General features: G+C 67.8%; 1 protein-coding gene across 8 annotated transcripts in view; it reads right to left on the reverse strand.

The window, feature by feature from the left end:
• The window catches only part of CAMK2B (calcium/calmodulin dependent protein kinase II beta), a 75,250-nt gene that overhangs the window by 1,916 nt on the left and 54,310 nt on the right, over positions 1 to 19,024 (reverse strand). Inside the window, exons 7-22 of one of the 8 annotated variants that reach the window (XM_051853040.3) lie at positions 15,737 to 15,839; positions 15,569 to 15,652; positions 15,142 to 15,236; positions 14,894 to 15,016; positions 14,474 to 14,557; positions 13,736 to 13,778; positions 12,785 to 12,859; positions 9,063 to 9,100; positions 8,895 to 8,966; positions 7,700 to 7,744; positions 6,514 to 6,562; positions 5,115 to 5,243; positions 4,130 to 4,258; positions 909 to 984; positions 739 to 833; positions 32 to 265 (exon numbers count right to left, since the gene is read on the reverse strand). In XM_051853040.3, the coding sequence (XP_051709000.2) occupies positions 33 to 265; positions 739 to 833; positions 909 to 984; positions 4,130 to 4,258; positions 5,115 to 5,243; positions 6,514 to 6,562; positions 7,700 to 7,744; positions 8,895 to 8,966; positions 9,063 to 9,100; positions 12,785 to 12,859; positions 13,736 to 13,778; positions 14,474 to 14,557; positions 14,894 to 15,016; positions 15,142 to 15,236; positions 15,569 to 15,652; positions 15,737 to 15,839 (1,473 nt within the window). In that variant the 3' untranslated portion in view covers position 32. The remainder of the gene's footprint in view (positions 1 to 31; positions 266 to 738; positions 834 to 908; positions 985 to 4,129; positions 4,259 to 5,114; positions 5,244 to 6,513; positions 6,563 to 7,699; positions 7,745 to 8,894; positions 8,967 to 9,062; positions 9,101 to 12,784; positions 12,860 to 13,735; positions 13,779 to 14,473; positions 14,558 to 14,893; positions 15,017 to 15,141; positions 15,237 to 15,568; positions 15,653 to 15,736; positions 15,840 to 19,024) is intronic. The other 7 variants (XM_051853043.3, XM_051853041.3, XM_051853045.3 and 4 more) reach the window with 7 other exon arrangements.

The following is a 19,024-nucleotide window of genomic DNA, read 5'->3' on the forward strand; positions in this document are numbered from 1 at the left end:
GCCGCCCGCCCCGCCCGGCGCCCGGGCTCACCTCACTGCAGCGGGGCCACGGGCGCGCCCGAGCAGTGGAAATGCACGTTCTGCCACTTGCCGTCGCGGCGGTGCCACACGCGCGTCTCCTCCGACTGGCTGGTGCGCGGCCGGCCCTGCCCGTCGATGTACTGCGTGAGGCGGATGTAGGCGATGCAGGCCGCGTCCTCGCCGATCACGTGCACGTGCGGGTTCAGGATGGTGGTGTGGATGGGCTTGCTGTTCTTGGCCAGCACTGCGGGCGCGCGGCGTGGGGGTCGCAGGTGGACCCCCGCCCACGTGCCCACGCCGCCCCGCCCGCAACGTGCGCCCCCTGCGTGCCCCGCCCCCAACGTGCCCCCAAACGTGCACCTACCCCCTCCACTTGTGCCTCCCCTTCCACGCGCGCCTCTCCTGCGTGCCCCGCCCCCAAGGTGCACCTCCCCAACATGCCCCGCCCCCAACGTGCACCCCCGCCCTCCACACGCACCTCCCCTGCGTACCCGCCCCCAACGTGCACCCCCCCCCCCCGTCCACGCGCACCTCTCTTGGGTACCCCACCCCCCAGGTGAAGGGGGCTCAGTTCCCAGGGCTGGGTGCTCAGGCCCTGGACGGGCAGCAGCCAGCAGGGCCTGGCCAACTCTGGGCCGGCCGGGGGTCGGGGTGCGGGCAACAGGTGCCGTGGGCGGCCACGGTGGGGTCCCTGGCCCGGGGGGACACCTCACTCACGGTTCTCGAAGTAGAACCTGTGGAAGTCCATCCCTTCCACCAGGTTGCCCAGCGCTTCGGGCTCGAACGAGGTCAAGCCTGGGTCGCAGATCTTCCTGAGGGGCAAACTCCAGTGAGGAGGGCTGCGCTCCTTCTGCGCCCGTCCCGCCCCCCGCCCCCCGGGGACTCACGCGTAGGCCTCGAAGTCCCCGTTGTTGACGGCTTCGATGAGCTGCTCTGTGGTCTTGATGATCTCCTGCTTCCGGGCTGCGGGGAGACGGCGCCGTCACGCCTGGGCCCGGGCTGACCCGCCCTGCACGGCCCCGGGGGCCCCTCCGCGTCCCGGCACCTGTCCAACCGCGGCCCACAGGCTCCCAGCACCTCACCAAGGGTCTCCTAACTTTTCTCAGGAGAGGCCACTCCATCTGTATCGCAAAATGCAGGAAAAGCAGCCACCTTCCCGCCCCACGGGGGCTGTGTCCACCTAGGGTCGGCCTCCGGCCACCATGGGGGCCGCGTCCACCAGGCCTCATCCGGGGCTTCCTGGCAGCCCCCACCCTGTGACCTGCCCCTCCGGCTCCACGTTCCACTTGTGTGTCCACAGGGCTTCCTTCCTCCTAAAACTCTGGGAATGGATACTGAGGTATGTACCAGGCTAGGAGACAGAGACCGCTGCCTCTGGAGGCCACGGGGAATCCTGGGCAGGAAGGGGGAGGGGCTGGAGCGGTACAGCTGGGGGTGATGGGGGGGTCCCAGCGGGACTGGAAGTGCAGAACCTGCCCCCTTTGTCTCACTGGACGCTGCAGCTGCTGGCTCCACCTGCTTACAGCCCTGCACAGCCCCTCTTCGGTTCTGCTGTCCTCAAGCCCCACATGTGTCCAGGGCACCGGCCAAGGCTGTCCCCCCGCCTCCAGGGCACTTGCTGGAAGCCCACTTTGCTGCTTTAACACTAATTTCTGTCTGTTAACACCTGGGCGAGGTGGTGAGCACAAAGTGTGCTGTGCATGTGAGTGTAAGGGCATCAACAGATGCACACTTGTGCGCACACATGTGTGCATACATGTGCATGTGTGTGCGTGTGCACACCATCTGTGTGCTGTGCATGGACGTGGAGGTGCAGGCACCTGTTCGCGTGCGCATGCGTGTGCTGTCAGGCTGGCCCTGTCACCTGACCCGGCCGCACTTCCCCTACCTGACTTTGCTCTAAACCATGTCACGGTCTGGGCTCCGCGCACTCTCACTGTAGACGCCCAGTCCCTCCCACGGACGCCATCTGCCCCGGAAAGCCCACCTCTAGGAGGCTGAGCTGCAGGCTCCGGAGGCCCCTCTCCACTCCCACATCTGCCTGCTCAGCTCCTGGAGGGCACCGAGGCTCTGTCCCAACCCATGCAATGGTCATTGCCGTCTGGGCCCCGGGCCACATCTGACCCCAGGCCCCATCTCAGGCCTGCTTGCTTCGGCCAAGCATCCGTCTCTCCCCTGGCACCTCACCTTCCACTTGTCCCTGTCCTTTCTGGATATGGCTGCAAGCTGCAGACCTGGCCCTCCAACCCTGGCGGCTGCCCGGCCCTGCCCTCCCTGTCAAGGGGTGTCCACAGGTCCCAGGCACCCCCTGATACTTGCTCATCCTCCGCGCAGGAGGCCCTAGGCACGGGTGGCACACTCTGATCCTGCAGTCACCTTATACCTGCGGTACGCGAAACCGATCCATCTTCCCCAGGAGGAAGTCATAGCACGCGTTTTTAAACAAGTTGTAATTAAAGTGGCAGGCCGTGTGCAGAAACGGGCAGGCAGCCATAAAAGGTGGGGACTGCACTGGAGTCGGGGAGACCGGGTTAGAGGGAGAGCAGAGAGGAAGCTGCGGCTCCCGACCTTGGACCGGCTACACCTGGCCCCCAGAAGGGGAACCCCAGGGGTGAGGCTGAGGTGGTGGGTGCGGTCCGGCCCAGGACGGCCTCCCATGCCCAGGTGAACCAGGCCTCACGCTGCCCGTGGCTCTCTTGGGGGCGGCTGGCCGGCCAAGGGAGGCCCAGAGCACCCAGCTATGACCCCAGGTGGCCCCAGGTCCTGGTCCTGAGAGCCAGCAGCAGCTGCCTGGGGATCAGCCTGGATCAGCCTGGATTGGGCATAATCCCCGATTAGGGGGTGCAGCTTGGGGTGCTGGGCGCTGGGGGGGGCTGGGTCTGAGGTGGGCGGTGGGTCACTAGTGGGTCCCTGTGCTATCCGTTCACTAAGACGGCTGGCCCACGACCCACCTGTAGGGAAGCCAGGAGCCGGCTGCAGTGCCCTCTCCCCCCAGGGCTCCCTGGAGTCCCCCCCCCCCCGCCCAGCTCTGGCCTGCCCCTCCCAGGGTGGCAAAGAAGCCCCTCACCCCAGTCCTGCTCACAGCCTCCTTTTTCTTACTCAGCCTCCCCTCGCCGAGCCCAGGACAGACCCTGGAGGTGACCTGTCCGCTCAGCACCCACCCTGCTGCTGCACGGCCTCAGGGTCTCACTTGGGGCCAGCCTCCTCCACACGGGCAGCAAAGGCCCCTGGAGATGGGGTTGGGGGCTCCGACTACTCCCAGAGGCTCGGCTGTGCGCCCACCCCACGCCTCCTATGTGGACTCTGCACCCCCACGCCCCAACACCACAAGAACCCATCTCTCACCGCACAGTGCCCCGCAGCCACCCCGGGGTCCCCTGCTCGACCGCAGACGCTTGAGGGGTGCCCTCCAGGGGCTGCCTCACCCTGGCCACCACTCCGCGCCTTCCCTCTCCCACCCCTCGGCCCGCCCGACACAGGGACTCACCCAGCCACTGGCCTGCCATGCCCAGCCCCTGGCCCAGCGGCCTCTTCTCTGACAGCATCCCGGCGCCACCCCCAGCCGGAGTCTCCAGGCAGCAGGCGGGGGAGGCGCCGGCTGCAGCCCTGGGATGTCATCCATCCCTGTAAGCGATACTGGCAGCCGCACGCACACTGGGTACGGCGCAGCCGCGCCACCTCTCCACCCGCCTTTGCCCTCAGTCACCAGGGCCTTGCCCTACTGCCCCCAGCCTGCACCCCCGGAGTCCCCTGCCTGCTCCTTCCGGACTGCCCTCCTCGCCTACAGTTCGACCCAGGCAGAGCCCTCCCCACCCCCAAGCGGGGGGCCTTGGGGCAAGCAGGCTGCCACGAGGGAGGGCTCCTGCTTCCTGTGCCGCAGCATGACCCCCTGGGCCACCAGGAAAGAGCCGAGGACCACAGGGAAGCCAGTGGCCAGGCCGGCCCCCACGCGCTGTTCCAGACGCCGGCCCCCACGCAGGCATCCACACACCTCCGCTTGTGCGCCCGGTCACTTCCCCACGATGCCGCAGAGGGACCCCGGGCCCCGCTCCGTGAGCTGGCCCTTTGCTGGACGAAGCTGGCCCCAGGCCTCTCAGGTGCTACTTACACGGGGCGGGCAGGGGGCCGGGGAGAGTCGGAGACGGGCAGGGCAAGGGCCCCACAGGTGGGGGGCCCTCAGCTTCGGGGGTCCCCGAGCCCCTCCTCACCGAGTTCAGGATGTCAGAGATCCTGGGGGCTGGGGTGGAACAGACAGATGAGAACACAGGGGGTGGGGCATGCAGGGGAGACGGACAGACGGACAGCCGAGCCAGACAGCGGGCGGGGACGACGGGGACAGGGGGTGACATGGAGGATGGGCAGGGGCACGGAGGCACACAGGGAGCAGATTAGACAAGGGGTGTGGGACGGAGGGATGGGGGTGTCAGGGCTGAGAGGAGAGTGAGGGGGCACAAGGGACATGGGGAGAAGGTTCCAGAGTGAGCAGCGGGTGTTCTGCGGTCCAGAGGCTGGACTGGAAGCTCCCTGGACAGTGGGTCCCTCCCAGGAGAGGCAGCATGGCCTCAAGGAGCCAGGGGACACGGAGGGCAGGTGAGTGTCCCTGGGGAGGGCTCCAGGAGGGCCAGAGGACCCAGGAGGAAGCAGGCCCGGCCACGCCTCACCTCCTTGTCCCTGAGCTCCGGGACCCTGGCCGGGGTTCCCCTTCCAGTTCCCTCTCCAGTCCCCCACGTGAGGAAGGGCTCTGGGCTTGGGGTATGACAGGGACTGGAGACGGTCACTCCCGTGCAGTGACCAGGTGGATCACTGGAAGTCACAGCAGAGACGGCCCGAGGGGAGCGGAGGGCTGCCTGGGTATGGGTCAGACCCCTCGGGAGCCGTCCCCGGCCGACAGGGATGTGCACGGGCTGTGGGGGTGGGAGGTGAGCCAGGGAGGGCTGGGCCCTGCAGGGAGAAGCCGGGTGCTGTGCTGCCCAGTGAGTGCCCGTGCTTCGGGAGGCAGCCGGGCCCGGGGGCAGCTGGGCCGTGCAGGGCGGGCGCGAAGCTGTGGGCGCCGGCCATTCGCAGCGAGCAGCAGGCCTGCAGCCACTACTTACACGGGGCGGGCAGGGGGCCTAGGAGAACCGGAGACGGGCAGGGAGGGGGCCCCGCTGACAGGGGGCCCTCGGCTTCGGGGGTCCCCGAGCCCCTCCTCACCGAGTTCAGGATGTCAGAGATCCTGGGGGCTGGGGCGGAACAGACAGATGTGACCAGAAGGCACAGACAGACAAGGAGGTGGCAGAACCGAGAGGGGGGGCCCTGCTCGCTCCCTGACAGGCCTGGGGGGGCCCCCGCCGGCAGCTAGAAGGCGCCGAGCAGGGCCAGCCCTGGCGGCTGCAGAGCCCAGGCCGAGGCTCCTGGGCCTCCTGCCCTGCACAGAGGTGGGCGGGGCGGCCTCCCTCAGGCGGGGGCCACACACAGGCGGGGGGGCTCACTCTCACCAGGAGCCACACGGCGGGGAGCTTGGAGAGTCCAGGCTGCACCTGCTCTCGGCTCTCCTCACAGGGGGTCGCCAGCCCCCCACCTCCCCAACAGCAGCAGCAGGGGGCTTGGAGGGACCTCCATGGGGCCAGCACAGAGCTTCAGGAACTAACACCAGGCAGGGCGGGGCCCTCCGCCTGCTGGGCTCCTGAGCGCCTCCCCACAGAGCTCAAGACAGCAGGGACCTGGAGCCCGGGGCAGAACACACGGCCGCTGAGGGGGCTGGAGGACCACAGACACCCCCCCCCCCGGCTCTGACCCCGCCCCCAGCATGCTAGGGCTCAGGGCAGCCCCAGCAGGTACAGGAGGCTGAGCCGCTTCAAGGGGGCTGCATGTACTGCCCCCCCGGGGTGGGGGCTTGCCAGGGAGAGAGGTGATGGCCGCCCCAGGGCACGACGGCCAAGGCTGCCCTGACTCAGTCCTGGTCACAGGCCGGCCTGCTGGGGGCTTCTCTGCACTGGGTGGGTGGCAGCGCTGAGGCAGGAGGATGGGGGGGCTGCCTCGACCTCTGAGGCCACAGAGCCATGTCTGCTGCCTCTCAGCCCTTCCTCTCCCTCCCCTGCAGCCCCGAAGCCCGGCCACTGTGGAACCCTGGACGTGGATGTGCGGGCGGCCTCCAGGCTGTGTGCAGGGAATCGCAGACCCCGGAGCACAGCTCTGTGCTCAGCCCCGTCGGAGCGGGGTGGGGGTTGCTTGGAGGCAGCAGCACGGCTGGGGGGAGGCAGACCCCTGGGGCTATCCTGAGGGCAGCACAGGGCCTGAGGCCTGAGCGGGCCGCACCCAGGGCCAGTGCCAGCGCCCTGGGGTCATCCTGGGGGTCACCCCTGAGCCTACACTAGTTCTTTGAGCACAGCCTACAGGGGGACCAAGGTCTGCCCCCAAGCGGAGAACTGGCCCCACAGCACCACCAAGACCTCCCCGCTGGGCGTGGCCTCTGCTGCAGCCTGGGACCTGGGAGCCCCGGGGGACAGGTACCTTTGGCGTCCTCATCCTCTATGGTGGTGTTCGTGCTGTCGGAAGACTCCTGGGAAATGGGAGGCGGCAGTCAGGACACAGCCAGGCAGGACCAGGAGGCCAGGAGCTCGGGGCCACACCCTCCCACCACCACAGGGCCCCACCCCAGGAAACCCTCCAGGTGGCAACGAGAGGAGGACGTGGGGCCTGCCCAGCCACCTGGACGCTGTGGCCACTCCTCATTCCCACCAGGACTCAGCCAACCAGAGAGGTAGACGCAGTGGGCCCTGGCTGGCTCTTGATGAGAGGAAGGTGCCAGAAGCCGCACACTCAGCAGGTGGAGGTGCACCTGCCACCTCCATCCCCACCCCCAGGGAAGGCAAGACCCCTGGGGCCACTTGGCTAGCCCCGCCTCCTAGGTGTATCTCCACCCTGAAGGCCGCTGAAGAAGAACCCTCCCTCTGTGGCCTGGTCCCTAGATGTCTGCCCTGGCCCTCAGGACAGACATCGTCCCGGGTGCCCAGGGGACCACGCCAGCCAGCAGGCTGACGGACACTGCCAGCCTGGGTCTGCGGATGGAGCCTTGGGTCCCCGCCCCCCAGAAGCCTGCCAGGACCCTTGCAGGGGAAGCAGCCCTCCCAGACACAGGGCCGGAGACCACCCCCCAGGCAGCAGGACGCCAAGCCCTCGGTGCACAGCCCCCAGCCCCTGCCCCAGGCAAGGGGACTTCTGAAGATGGCCAGGATGGGGCACTGGCCAGATGAGGTGGGGGCCCCACAGAGGCACTTTGGGGGTCCGCTTGACGGGAGTCTGACCCGATTGCCCCTGCCCCGGTCCCTCCCACCACCCCAGAGCCAGCCCCGGCCCCAGCCGTGGTGATGATGCCAATGTGATGGAGCCAATGGCACGGTGGAGAGCAGCAGGGGTGGCAGCAAGCGTTGGGGCCACCAGAGTTGGGGGGAAGGGCAGCTGGAGGGCACCCAGCCCGGCACTGGGGGCCCTGGCTCACCTGCGAGCCGGCCTCTCCCAGGGCAGCACCGGGCTGGCGGAGGCCCCCAGGCAGGGGCACTGTGGGTTCTGCCCTGCCTCGGCCGGGGGAGGGGACGGTCCACTGGCCACCTGCCCTCTGTCCTCTGACACCACCCCAGACCCTCCTCTCGGGCCCTGGCCTCCTGCCTGGGGAGAGGGTGACAAGCGGCCGAAGTACCTTAATCCCGTCCACTGGGTTATGGATAACGGTGGTTTGAGGCTCCTACAGAGGGAGGAGAGCAGAGAGGAAGGAGAGAGAGGGGCAGTGAGACGGAACGAAGCAGGTAGAAGGGGAGCGTGGGAGCCAGAGGAGTGGGCGTGGCCAGAGCCCGGGAGAGCAGGGAGCAGAGCCGAGGCAGGGCGGGCGGACAGCAGGTGGTCAGCGCGAGATGGCCCTGGGTGGACCAATGTGAATGAACCAACTGCCCATCGGAGGGTGCCGGGCACGTGGGCCCAGGGAAGCTCTGGAAGTGGGGGGCTCTGCCCCAGGGGTCCTCCCCTGGCTGCCCAGCATGGGGGGCCGGGGCTTGAGGATGTCATGGGGTGGCACATGGGATGGAGGGGTCCGAGGTGGGGCTGGCTGTGAGGCCGGCGCGTCCACTGGGAGGCATGAGGCCTGGCTGCCCTGGTGGCTCCTGCTCACAGGACGGCCCCCTCCTGGGGACTCCGCACGAGCTCAGGGTGGCGCTTGCCAGCCCAGCCTTCTCATGAACCCCAAGGCCCTCAGGACAGTGCAGCGCCCCAGAAGGAGGCCAGCGCCCCCGGCTCCATCCCCAGGAACAGTCGCTGAGGGGCTGGTCTGGACAGGAGCCCCCTGAGCAAGGGGCCAGAGCTGGTCAGTGCCCTCGAGGTGGGCGGGCCCACTCAGCAGGCGGCCAGGGCCAGCAGTGGAGCAGAGCAGGCTCTGAGGAAACCCGGGCGGATGGGCAAGGCCCTGGCTGCTACCGATCCCTCCCCATGGTCCCATCTCCCCAGGGCACACAGGATGGGCCACTCCAGGCTGCTGCCCCTGCACAGTCCAGCCGGGCCCCCTCCAAGCTGGGTGGGCTTGTTAGGGGCAAAGAGGAGCCTGGGTAGGTGCCTGGGAGGTCCCTGGAGGGATGATGAGTACAGCTCCAGGCCCTCTGCTCGACAACCTCCTGAGGGCCTCTTGCTGCAGGCGCCCACGGTTGGCCCAGGGGGAGGCCGGGTGCCTTCCCTGCACCCCAGTATCTCCGGGCCCCAGTGAGGGGCTCCCCAGACCAGCCCTGCACCAGTGTCCTCCCATCTGGAGGGTCACTCTCCCAACCCCCCACCCCAAGTGCAGTGTGGGACGGTGGGGGGCAGGCAGGTGTCAGAGACGGGAGGGGCAGGCGGGGCCAGGAGCTCAGTACCAGGGCGGCGGGAGGGAGTGTCCCTTTGGGGCTGGTGATGGCCGCGCTGTTTTTGGTGCTGTTCGTCTGGGGCTGCGGACAGAGGAAGAGCAGCTGTTAGCAAGAAGCCGCACGCACCCTCCCGGGCCTGCGGGTGGGCGGGCGGGCAGGCGTGGGGGCGGCTCTCACCTTGACCCCATCTGCCTTCTTGTTGAGTAGACTCTTGGCTGCTGCATTGAAAGGGAAGAGGGAGCGTGAGTTCTGCGCCTGGAGCCCACTGCAGCCCCCACCCTTCCCCGGAGCCGGCCAGGCCTCGGGGAGGCAGGCTCCTGCACGGGCTGGGCCAGGCTGCCCTGGGACCCTCGCCATGTCCTCCGCGACCCTGGCCACCAGGGCCTCCCGGCCTGTGGCCCTCAGCGTCCAGGCCACACAGGGCCGCACACTGGCTCTTCCCCAAGGAAGGCTGGCCACTGACCCCTCTGAAGTCGCCTGGTGGCACAGGCCAGGCCCGCACGTCTCCCCGGCCCCAGCTGGCTGCGCACAAGCTGGGGCGTAGCCGGGCCTCTCCTTCCACTTGGTCGCAGCTCTGCCGCCCTGCCGGCAGCCTCCCCTGCTGCGCCGCCCCTCAGCCCTGGGCCCAGGACACTTGTTGGTGGCCGGGGCTGGGGTCTTTGCCCTCTGCCCCCAAGGAACTCCAGGCCCCACGCACACGGGTCCCCACTGACTGCAGCACCCCGGCACCTGCACCTTCTGCCACAACCAGAGCTCAATCGTAGAACTTAAGGAAAGAAAAAGTCCGCTTACCTTACAGAAAAGGAGAGGTGAGGAGGGGAGGGGGTGAGGAAGAGAGAGGAAGAGAGAGAAGACAAGGTTTGTGTTGGCTCCGGCAAGGAGCGCCCGCACCACCTGGCACTCACACAGGCTGGCACTCACGAGCCCGGCGCAGGGCGGCGCAGGGCGGCACGGCGCGGCAGGGGTTAGAGCAGCAGCCGAGCGGACACAGCGAGGCCATGGGAGGAGGTGTCGGGCCGTGGCCCGGGCCCGCTGGGGACGGAGAGGCCACAGCAGCTGGGCTCCAGGATGGCCAGGCATGACCAGAGGGCGGGGACACGGGACAGACAGGGGCCGAGCCCAGGAGCAGGGTCACCCCGCGCGGTCAGAGATGCAGGTCTCCAGGCCACCCAGCCCCCGAGGCGGCACTGGAGGGGGAAGGGGGTGGGGGCAGAGGCTGCAGGGCAGTGCCCAGGCCCAGGCCTCCCTCTCTGCTGCCGCCGCCCTCCAGGGCTGGTCCCTCCCATGCTCGGCCTGTGCACACAGAGCGGCTTCAGGCACAACCTCTCCCCGGGGCTCTGACTCCGACAGCGGAGAATTCACACACACTGGGCTGCTATCGAGCCCAGGAGTCCCTGCAGGATCCACGGAGCCGGCTGGCCAGGCCCCTCACCCCCAGGGCTCTCTGCACCCCACCCCCGGCCACCCCTGACCACCCAGGGTCCAGCCCAACACACCCCTGGGACCAGAAACGCCAACCTCCCTACAGCTCGGCCTGGCAAAACCTCCCTGGAGCTCAGCACTGGGCCAGGTGGTCCTGGCCAGGCAGGCCCCACCCCAGTCGGGACCCGCCCCTGCTCAGCACCGGCACACGGGGCTCAGGCCCAGCGGGGCATCTGCCCAGCCCGGCAGCAGACAGCACCTCCTCCCTGAGGAAGGAGACACCCGGCCTCCACTTAGGTCACCGGTGGTGGGGAGCAGAGCAGGCAAGGGGCACTGGTGTCCCCAGGGATAATCAAGTCGGCAGTGTGGCCAATTCACACGGACCATTTGCCAAAGGCACGCCTGACCCCTCCTCCACAGGGAGAGCCCACCAGCAAGCCCACTCCCAGCTGGATTCTGGGGTGGGACCAGCACAGGCTGCTCCATGGGACCAGCATAGCGCCCAGAGTCCGCCGGGGGCGGGGGTCTTCCCCCTTGGCTGTCCCAAGACGACTCTTCCAGGAAAGGAGGCACCTGGGTCGGGCCCACCCGAGTCCACCAAACCCTGTGTTTCCACGGAGAAGCTGCTGGGGCAGCAGCAGTTACCAGTGGGAGTAGCAGGCCAGAGCGCCCCTGTGCACACGAGGCTGGGCCAAGCCGTTCCGTGAGCCCCCTTTCAGCCAGCCCCTGTACACACCCTGGCGCAGTGTCGGGTGCAAGGTGTCCCCTCGTCTCTCCCCGACAGCCATGTCTCTGTGCTGGGCCAACTGCATGTTCGCGCCCCGTCGGCCCCATCTACTGTCGCGTCCAAAGGCACGGGCGCTTGCTCCGGGGCGTCTCACGTGAGAAGCGTTTCTCAGGCGCGGCGGGGACCCCAGGTAGACGGGGCAGCCCTGGATCCCAAACACCTCCGCCCTGCGCTGGGAGGCACGGCCGCTGCAAGGGCCCGCAGGCAGGCCGAGCAAGGGCCACCGCCCTCAGCTGCCCCTTGGCTAGGGTGCCTTTGCCTCGCACCTGCTCGGCGGCGCAGGGAGACTGCGAAGGCCCACCTGCAGCACGCTCGGCAGACAAGCGCCTCCTGCTGGCCAACAGGTGCCTCACGGCTCTGGGACGTCCGGCGCCAGAGCACGTCACCCACGTGGCATCTGTGGGCTGCACGGGGCTGGGCCCACCTAAAGGACAGGCGGCTCCCTCGGCCTCGCCTCTGCCCGGCCCCCATCTGGCCGCCCTGGACAGCCATGCCGGACGCCGTCCACATGCACTGGCCCCTGCGGGAGGGAGCGGCTCCCGGAGTCCAGGGCCGAGCTGCGCATGCACGCGGCCTCATGCACCATGGTCCCACGCTCACTTGCAGGCAGGCGGGCGTTGCAGCAGGAGCCCTGGGCAGAGTGCGGTCAGGGTCATTCCACTGTCCCTCCCCAGGGGCACGAGCTTGTCTCTCTCACCCCAGCCCCTCCCTACAGCTATCAGCTCCACACAGACTGCGGGCCCGGGCCTGCACACCCACAGGGTCCACGTCGGGAGAACGAGGTCTCCCTGAAGATGGCTGAGCCCCGAGGGGGTCGTCTGATGGGGAAAGCCTGGCTGTCACTCCGTGGGCTTGCGGGGTACAGTGGGTGGGCATGCAGGAAGGAAAGGGCCCGGGGAGGGTGGTCCCCACCTCCAGGACCTCCGTCCTGGCCCCGGCTCTGCCGGAGGGACCAGGCAGCCTGGCTCTGGGGCCCAGGCGGGCCCTGGTGGCTCAGTGACAGCCACGGCTGGCTCTGCCCCTTAACCCTTTGCTGGCCCTCTGCTCCGGTGGTGGCTGTGGAGCCCGAGGGCGGCCCTGGGGTCACCTGGTGCTCATGGGGTCAGTGCCGGGAGGGCCCAGCCCACGTGCCACAGAGGAGCAGGTCGGCAGAGCCACCTCCTCCCTCCAGGCCAGCCGAGGGTGGCCTCGTAGAGGGAACCTGACAGGAGCCCTTCAAAGTCCCCGGGGGGCAGCTGAGGCCCTGGTTCTGGGCCAGCCTGCCCGGAGTGGCTCACGGGCCGGCCGGGCCCACTGGGCTCAGCAGCACAGACCGCGGGTTCCTGCTCCGAGACAGGGCCGGACCACAGCTCCGACAGGCAGCTCCCCTGCCCTCTGGCCCTGCTCCCCCGGCCCCTCCAGAACTCAGCCAGCTCCTGATGGGGTCAAGGTCACTGTGAACGGGGGTCTGGAGACCCCCAGAACTCAGGGGAGTGTTTCCGTCGAATGCAGCTGGGGCCACCTAGCCCAGTCCCTTCTCCTCCAGGTGAGGAGAGGGGGTGGGCTGCCTGCTTGCCCTTGCGCGGGCTCTGCTGGGACTGGCCGCAGCGGGAGCTGGCGCTCCCGGGGGGCCTGGCAGGGGCTGCGTGCAGCAGGGGGGCTGCATGCCGACGGGAGGGTGAGCGATGGACGCTGGGCAAGACACATCTACCTTGTTCCACCAGCCCCATGGTGGTGCCGGAGGCCGCGGTGGACATTGTGGCCGGAGCGGTGGTCTGTCTGCCCACTGCGAGCACCGGGTTAGAGACGAGGAGAGGGAAGGGGCGGACACAGACGGGGTGGGGGCGAGGTGGGGAAGAGAAGAGACAAAGGAAGCAGAAGAAGTTAGAGTTAAGGTCTGGGTGTGGGTGGCTCCAGCATCCCTCCTGCAGGAGGGAGCAAACAAGATGGGCCGAGCGACCGCGCCAAGCCTCCGCCTCCTTTCTCTTTAGAAAGCCCCAAGGGGGCTTCTCGGCCGCCGGGGGCGTGGTGGGCACACAGCAGACAGGACAGTCCCATTGGTGTCGGTGTGACCGTGCGGTATCACAGCAAAGGAACAGGACGGGGTGCCGATGCAACGGACAACGAGACGGACGACCACACACGCTCGCACACGCAGTGTCGGACGACGGAGAAGCAGGCACAGTTCGTCCAGGCGCTGGGGCCCCCGGTTCTCCTCTGGGGCCGGTGCTGCCCCCTGCCGGGTGGGCCCACAGTGCCCTGACCCCGGGGGTCTCTGACAGACCCCCCTGGAAACCTCCCTTCCCCTCTACCCGCCACCAGCTGGGTGGTTCCAGAGCCCCCTGCCCACCCCAGTACCTGCGTCCTGCACACAACACGGGGCTCAGAGCACTGAGAACAAGGACGCCACGGAGCTGCCCGAGAGACGCCTGGACAGACACACACGGCACTGCGGCCGGGCGGCGGGCGGCACAGACACTGGGTCTCGGGAAGGGACATGGACCCTGGGGGCTGCCCAAGGAGGGAACGCAGGGTTCAGGTGGGCACGGGCAGTCTCAGAGCTGCAGGCATTGGAGGGCGTGGGCTGGAGAGGGAGGAGGGGGCTCCACGCCACGGCTTGCAGAGCACCGGCGGCACCTGTCCTGCCCGGAGGACGGCTCACCTGAGAAATTCCGCGTGGCCAGCATGGTGGTGAGGATGGCTCCCTGGGGGGACACAGACAGAGCCAGGGCCAGCCTGTCAGTCTCCCCCGAAGACTTCCTGCCAGGACAAGACCCCCGCCCCTGCCACGGGCTCCAGGCAAGACCTGACCGTGGCCTTCTGTGAGGCGAGAGTTCAGGACCCAGCGTCTACATCCAAGACAGCTCCCGCTTCCCAGGGACCTAAACCTAGGGGTCTCCAGGGCCCCCAGACTGCCCTCTGGCTCCCCTCAGCCCCTCTTGCCCTGACAGCCCCAGATGCCAGCTGAGCCCCCAGGAGAGACATTCAGAGACCCAGAAGGGCAGCTATCATGGGGGCCCAGGCCCAGGCTTGCTGTCACCCCGGGCACCGTCCAGGGAGCTGATGGACAGCTTGGCCACACAGCGACTTCGAGACCAGCCCAGGCCATCCCTTAGCGCCCGGCTGCCCCTGCCCACCATGACCAGCATGGGCTCTGCTCTCTGCATCAGAGCTACTGTGGGCTGGAAGATTCTGGACTCGCTTGTACCCAGAGAGTGGCGAGGCTCAGTAGGTGACCTCTGGAGGCCCTCCCGGGCCACGGGGGCTGGGCCTGCTGGCTCTGTGCCCCTCTGTCTGCTCCAGGGAAGGCCGGAGGCGGCTGTGATGCAGGCTCCTGCTGCCCCGGGCCTCCCCGCACCTGCAGCCCCGTGTAGCCTGGGGGCGCTGGCAGCCGCCTCACCTTGAGCTTCCTGCGGGCGTTGAACTTCTTCAGGCACTCCACGGTCTCCTGCCGGTGCATCATGGAGGCCACCGTGGAGCGTTGCTGTGGGCAGAGGGCCAGGGAGCTCAGACAGAGGCCGGGCGTGGGGCCCTCACGTCCCGCACGCCTGTCCCCACCTGCTGCCCCCGTGGCCCGTGACTTGCAGCACTGGCTGTTGCCGGGCTCTGCCCGCTCCTGTCCCCTCGCAGATAGCACGTGGGTCCGGAGCCGGAGCCAAGGGTCTTTCTCTACCTTCCCCTGCCCTCCAGGCAGGAAGTCCCACCCCTGGGGTTTCCGGGGGGGCGTCCGGGGCCCGGTTGGAGGTGAGGAACCCTCCCCAGGGCAGTGGTCCGTGCCGCCCCCAGCAGGAGCCCCCAGCGGGTGAGAGGGACGACTTACGCAGACCCACGGGTGCTTCAGGGCCTCGTGGGCCGTGATGCGCTTGGCAGGGTTGATGGTCAGCATCTGGTTGATGAGGTTTTTGGCTTCGGGAGTGACGGTGTCCCACTCGGGGGATGGGAACTGCACGGGGAACGGAAGCCCAGGCTGCGGCAGAAGGCCCCTCGCCGGGACCCAGGGCACAGCCACAGGGAGCCCCGCCCCCACCAACCGCCCCCGGGGATGGCAGGCGGGGTCCCGGCACTCACGTCGTAGGCCCCAGCCTTGATCTGCTGGTACAGCTTGTGCTGGTCCTCGTCCCAGAAGGGCGGGTAGCCCACCAGCAGGATGTACAAGATGACACCTGCGGCAGGGCCGAGCGCGGCACCGTCACCACAGCAGTCCCGGGGGCACTGGGTCCCCCTCTGCGACACCCCTGCCTTGCAGGGAGACCCCCAGCAGGGAGCAGACCTGCGGGGGGGTCTGACTGCCCCTGAGCCCTGCATTCGGGTTTGCACCCCTGCTCCTGGCCCAGACCTCTCCTGAGTGCAGGCTAAAGGACCGGGGATCCTGTTAGCAATTCCAGTCCGCGTAGGGAAGGCGCTCCAGGCTGCGGAGACACCAGCCCAGAAGCCTGGCCCTGGGGAGGACGTCACCCCTCCCCGCCGGGGCCCTCCTGTCCCCCACGGGGCTCACCACATGCCCAGATGTCCACGGGCTTGCCGTATGCCTCCTTGCGAAGGACCTCAGGGGACAGGTAGCCAGGCGTGCCCGCAAACCCTAGCAGAGGGGAAGGGGCCGTGAGGGGCCACGAAGGCCCTGCACCCTCGCCCGCCCGCCCGCCCGCCTCCGCCTGGCACTCACCAAACCACGCCTGCTGGTCCCCCTGCACTTCGATGGCCAGGCCGAAGTCGGCCAGCTTCACGGCAGCCCCTTTGCACTTGCTGGCCAGGAGCAGGTTCTCGGGCTGCAGGGAGGTCACCGCGAGGGTGTGAGGTGCACATGTAGGGGTGCAGCACAGGGGGTGGGCTGGGCAGGAGAGGGGTGCATGGGCCTGGCCCATCGGGGATGGACACAGTAACCAGGCTGTCAGCGGAAGTCGGCTTTCACCAGAGCTTGGAGTCTTGGAGCCCCACACTCCAGCATCCCACCCTAGGGGCCCCTGGACCAAAATCCCCACCTTATCCTTACATGCAACTGTGCAGCTTCCCACAGCCCTGGGATGCCCCCTCCCCCCAACTCCTGATATGGGGGGGCGAGGACGAGGCACTTCCTGTGGAACAACGCCCCCTGCCACACAGGGCAAGGAAGAGCCTTGGCACTCAGAAGAGCCCAGGACATCCACCTGCCAGTCACAGCCCCCTTCCGCCCCCGCCCCCCGGCTCCAGGGAGTCCACCACCCAGGGCTGAGAGTGCTGCCTGACCACTTGCCCGTACGGTGCCCACGGGCGGGGAGAAGCTGCTCAGGCCCTACCTCAGGGAGTGCCACCCTGCTCCAGGTGCAAGGCAGAGGCAGCTGGGACTGGGGACAGCTGGCACGGAGGGCCTGAGAGGTCTTAGGGCTGCTGGGCCCAAGGGACCGTCCTGTCCAGCTTCCAAACCAGCATGGCTCCTGTGCGTCCTCAAGGCCGCACCACCTCCCGGTGGAGGTGCTCAGAGCCCAGCAGGTGCACCGCAGCCAGCCTGACCTCTGACCACCAGGGGGCTCCCAGGCCCTCGGGTCACTGCAGCAGCAGCCGGAGACCAGCCAGCCAGCCTGACCTCTGACCACCAGGGGGCTCCCAGGCCCTTGGGTCACCGCAGCAGCTGCCCGAGACCAGCCCTGCATCCTACAGACACCGCTGCTTACGGTGGCCACCAGGGGCTGGCGCAGCGGGTTAAGTCACTGCATCCCATATGGGCTCCAGCTCCACTTCCCATCCAGCGCCTCGCTGATGCACCTGGGGGGAGCTGGATGGAGCTGGGGGCAGTGCTCGGTGGGCAGGGCCACAGGGACCTGCCTGACCCAGCCCTGGCCGTTGCAGCCATTTGGAGAGTGAACCAACAGATGGAAGATCTCTCTCTCTCTCTCTCTCTCTCCCTCTAACTCTGCCTTTCAAATAAATATAATACATCTTAAGAAAAAAAAAAAAAGCCAGCCGGCGCCGCAGCTCACTAGGCTAATCCTCCGCTTTGCGGTGCCGGCACACCAGGTTCTAGTTCCGGTTGGGGCGCCGGATTCTGTCCCGGTTGCCCCTCTTCCAGGCCAGCTCTCTGCTGTGGCCCGGGAGTGCAGTGGAGGATGGCCCAAGTGCTTGGGCCCTGCACCCCATGGGAGACCAGGAGAAGCACCTGGCTCCTGCCATCGGATCAGCGCGGTGCGCCAGCCGCAGTGCATTGGCCGCGGCGGCCATTGGAGGGTGAACCAACAGCAAAGGAAGACCCTTCTCTCTGTCTGTCTCTCTCTCTGTCCACTCTGCCTGTCAAAAAAAAAAAAAAGTCACTAAGGAAGACAAAATGCTGCCATGTGATCTGCTTTGAACTCTGGCTATGAACTCAGTCTAACACGTGAGTGTGGCCCCTGGACCTGAGGCAGGAGGACCCTTGCTGCCCTGAGCTTGGACCCCACACCCGCACGCAGACCCAGAGCTCACCTGAGGGCTCCCAGGCTCCCGGCAGAGCAGCCAAACACAAGCCCGGTGCCCCTCGGCAGCCCCGGCGCGCTGTGGCCTTGCCTACGACTCCCTGTCCCCTGCCGACAGGCAGCTCCCTGTGGCCCTGCCCACTGAGCACTAACCAGAGACCCCGGAAGACCTTGATTTTGCAAACGTGATTGCGCCAAGGGCCCCAAGCTCCCGCACTCCACGGAGAATCTGAGAAGAGGAGGGCAGGGGCTGCTCCAGCCGTGCCCCCGCCCCCTAGGAAACGGACCAGGGCTTCTTCCCACGCGGAAGACAGAGCCTCAGGTGAACCTAGCCTCTGGGAAGCACTGGGCGAGGAGGCCTAGGGGATAGGCTCCACCCCAACGCCCTCGCGGCTGGGAGATGGCGCCCTCTGCCGCCCCAGCGGGCTGCAGCCTCGGCTCAGGGCTCAGCTTGGCGGCCCCAGCAAGCTTTCTCTCCAGGACAGGAGGCACAGCCTGCCGCTCAGCAGGTGAGAAGCCACAGCAAGGACTCTCTTGTCCTCAGAATGGGGGTGGGGGTGGGGGGCAAAGTTAACAAAGTGCCAAGGTCACCCACACATGGCCCCCACGTGGGAGGAGGACCCAGAATCGCTCCTCCTGGGGCCCTGACTGATAAGACGGCAGGGCCTGCCCGGCCGCACAGACCGGAGGGGTCAGGAGGGGGCCACGGGCCTGCTCGGTGTGAGGCCCCCACCCCGCCGAGAGCATGCCGAGATCAAGCCCCCCGGTGGCCGGTGCAGTGGCCAAGCCCACATCCCATATCCAGAGGCCTGGGTTTGAGCCCAGCCCCACTTCCAACCCAGCTTCCTGTTCATTTACACCTTGGAGCCACGGGTCATGGCTCAAGTACTTTGGTCCCTGCCACCCACGTGGGAGACCCAGATGGAGTTCTGGGCTCCCGTCTTCGGCCTGGCCCAGCCTTGGCTGTGGTGGGCAGGTGGAGAGTGGACCAGCAGATGGAAGAGCTCTCTGTCTCTCAAATAAAATGAAAATAAATAATCTTTTCAACGACGGACAGAAAGTCTGACCTCACCCGGTACAACCCCTGTGGAAAGCTAGCCTTGGGCATGCTGGGGCCGGGGCCCTGGGGTCCACACAGCCCCTGGCCGAGCCAGACCCTAGAGAAGGTGGGCTGAGGGGGCAGAGCAGGAGGCTGGAGGCAAGGAAGCGGGAGAGAGGCAGGGGGAGAGGGGAGGGTGACAGCCCGCCCTGTGCCCTGGGGTGACAAACCTTGTGCACAGAGCATCCGAGCTGTGAAGAGGCTGGCAGGAGTTGGCAGGGGGAGCCGGCTGCCGGCACCTGCCACACGCCCCTGTCGGGCTGAGTCTGGACAGGAGCCCAGGAGGTGAGAACCTGAGTGCACGCTGGTCAACAGGCCCATTTCTGAAGACTGCCCTCCCCGGCCCTGGGCTGGAGGCGCCGGAAGGGACGTGAGCAGACGCCCCGCCCACATGCACACACGCAGACTCACGGGTGCACATGCACCAAGG

This window comes from Oryctolagus cuniculus, chromosome 16 (assembly GCF_051225735.1).
Source record: "Oryctolagus cuniculus isolate XC-2025 breed Fujian yellow rabbit chromosome 16, ASM5122573v1, whole genome shotgun sequence".
In the NCBI taxonomy this organism is placed as follows: Eukaryota; Metazoa; Chordata; class Mammalia; order Lagomorpha; family Leporidae; genus Oryctolagus; species Oryctolagus cuniculus.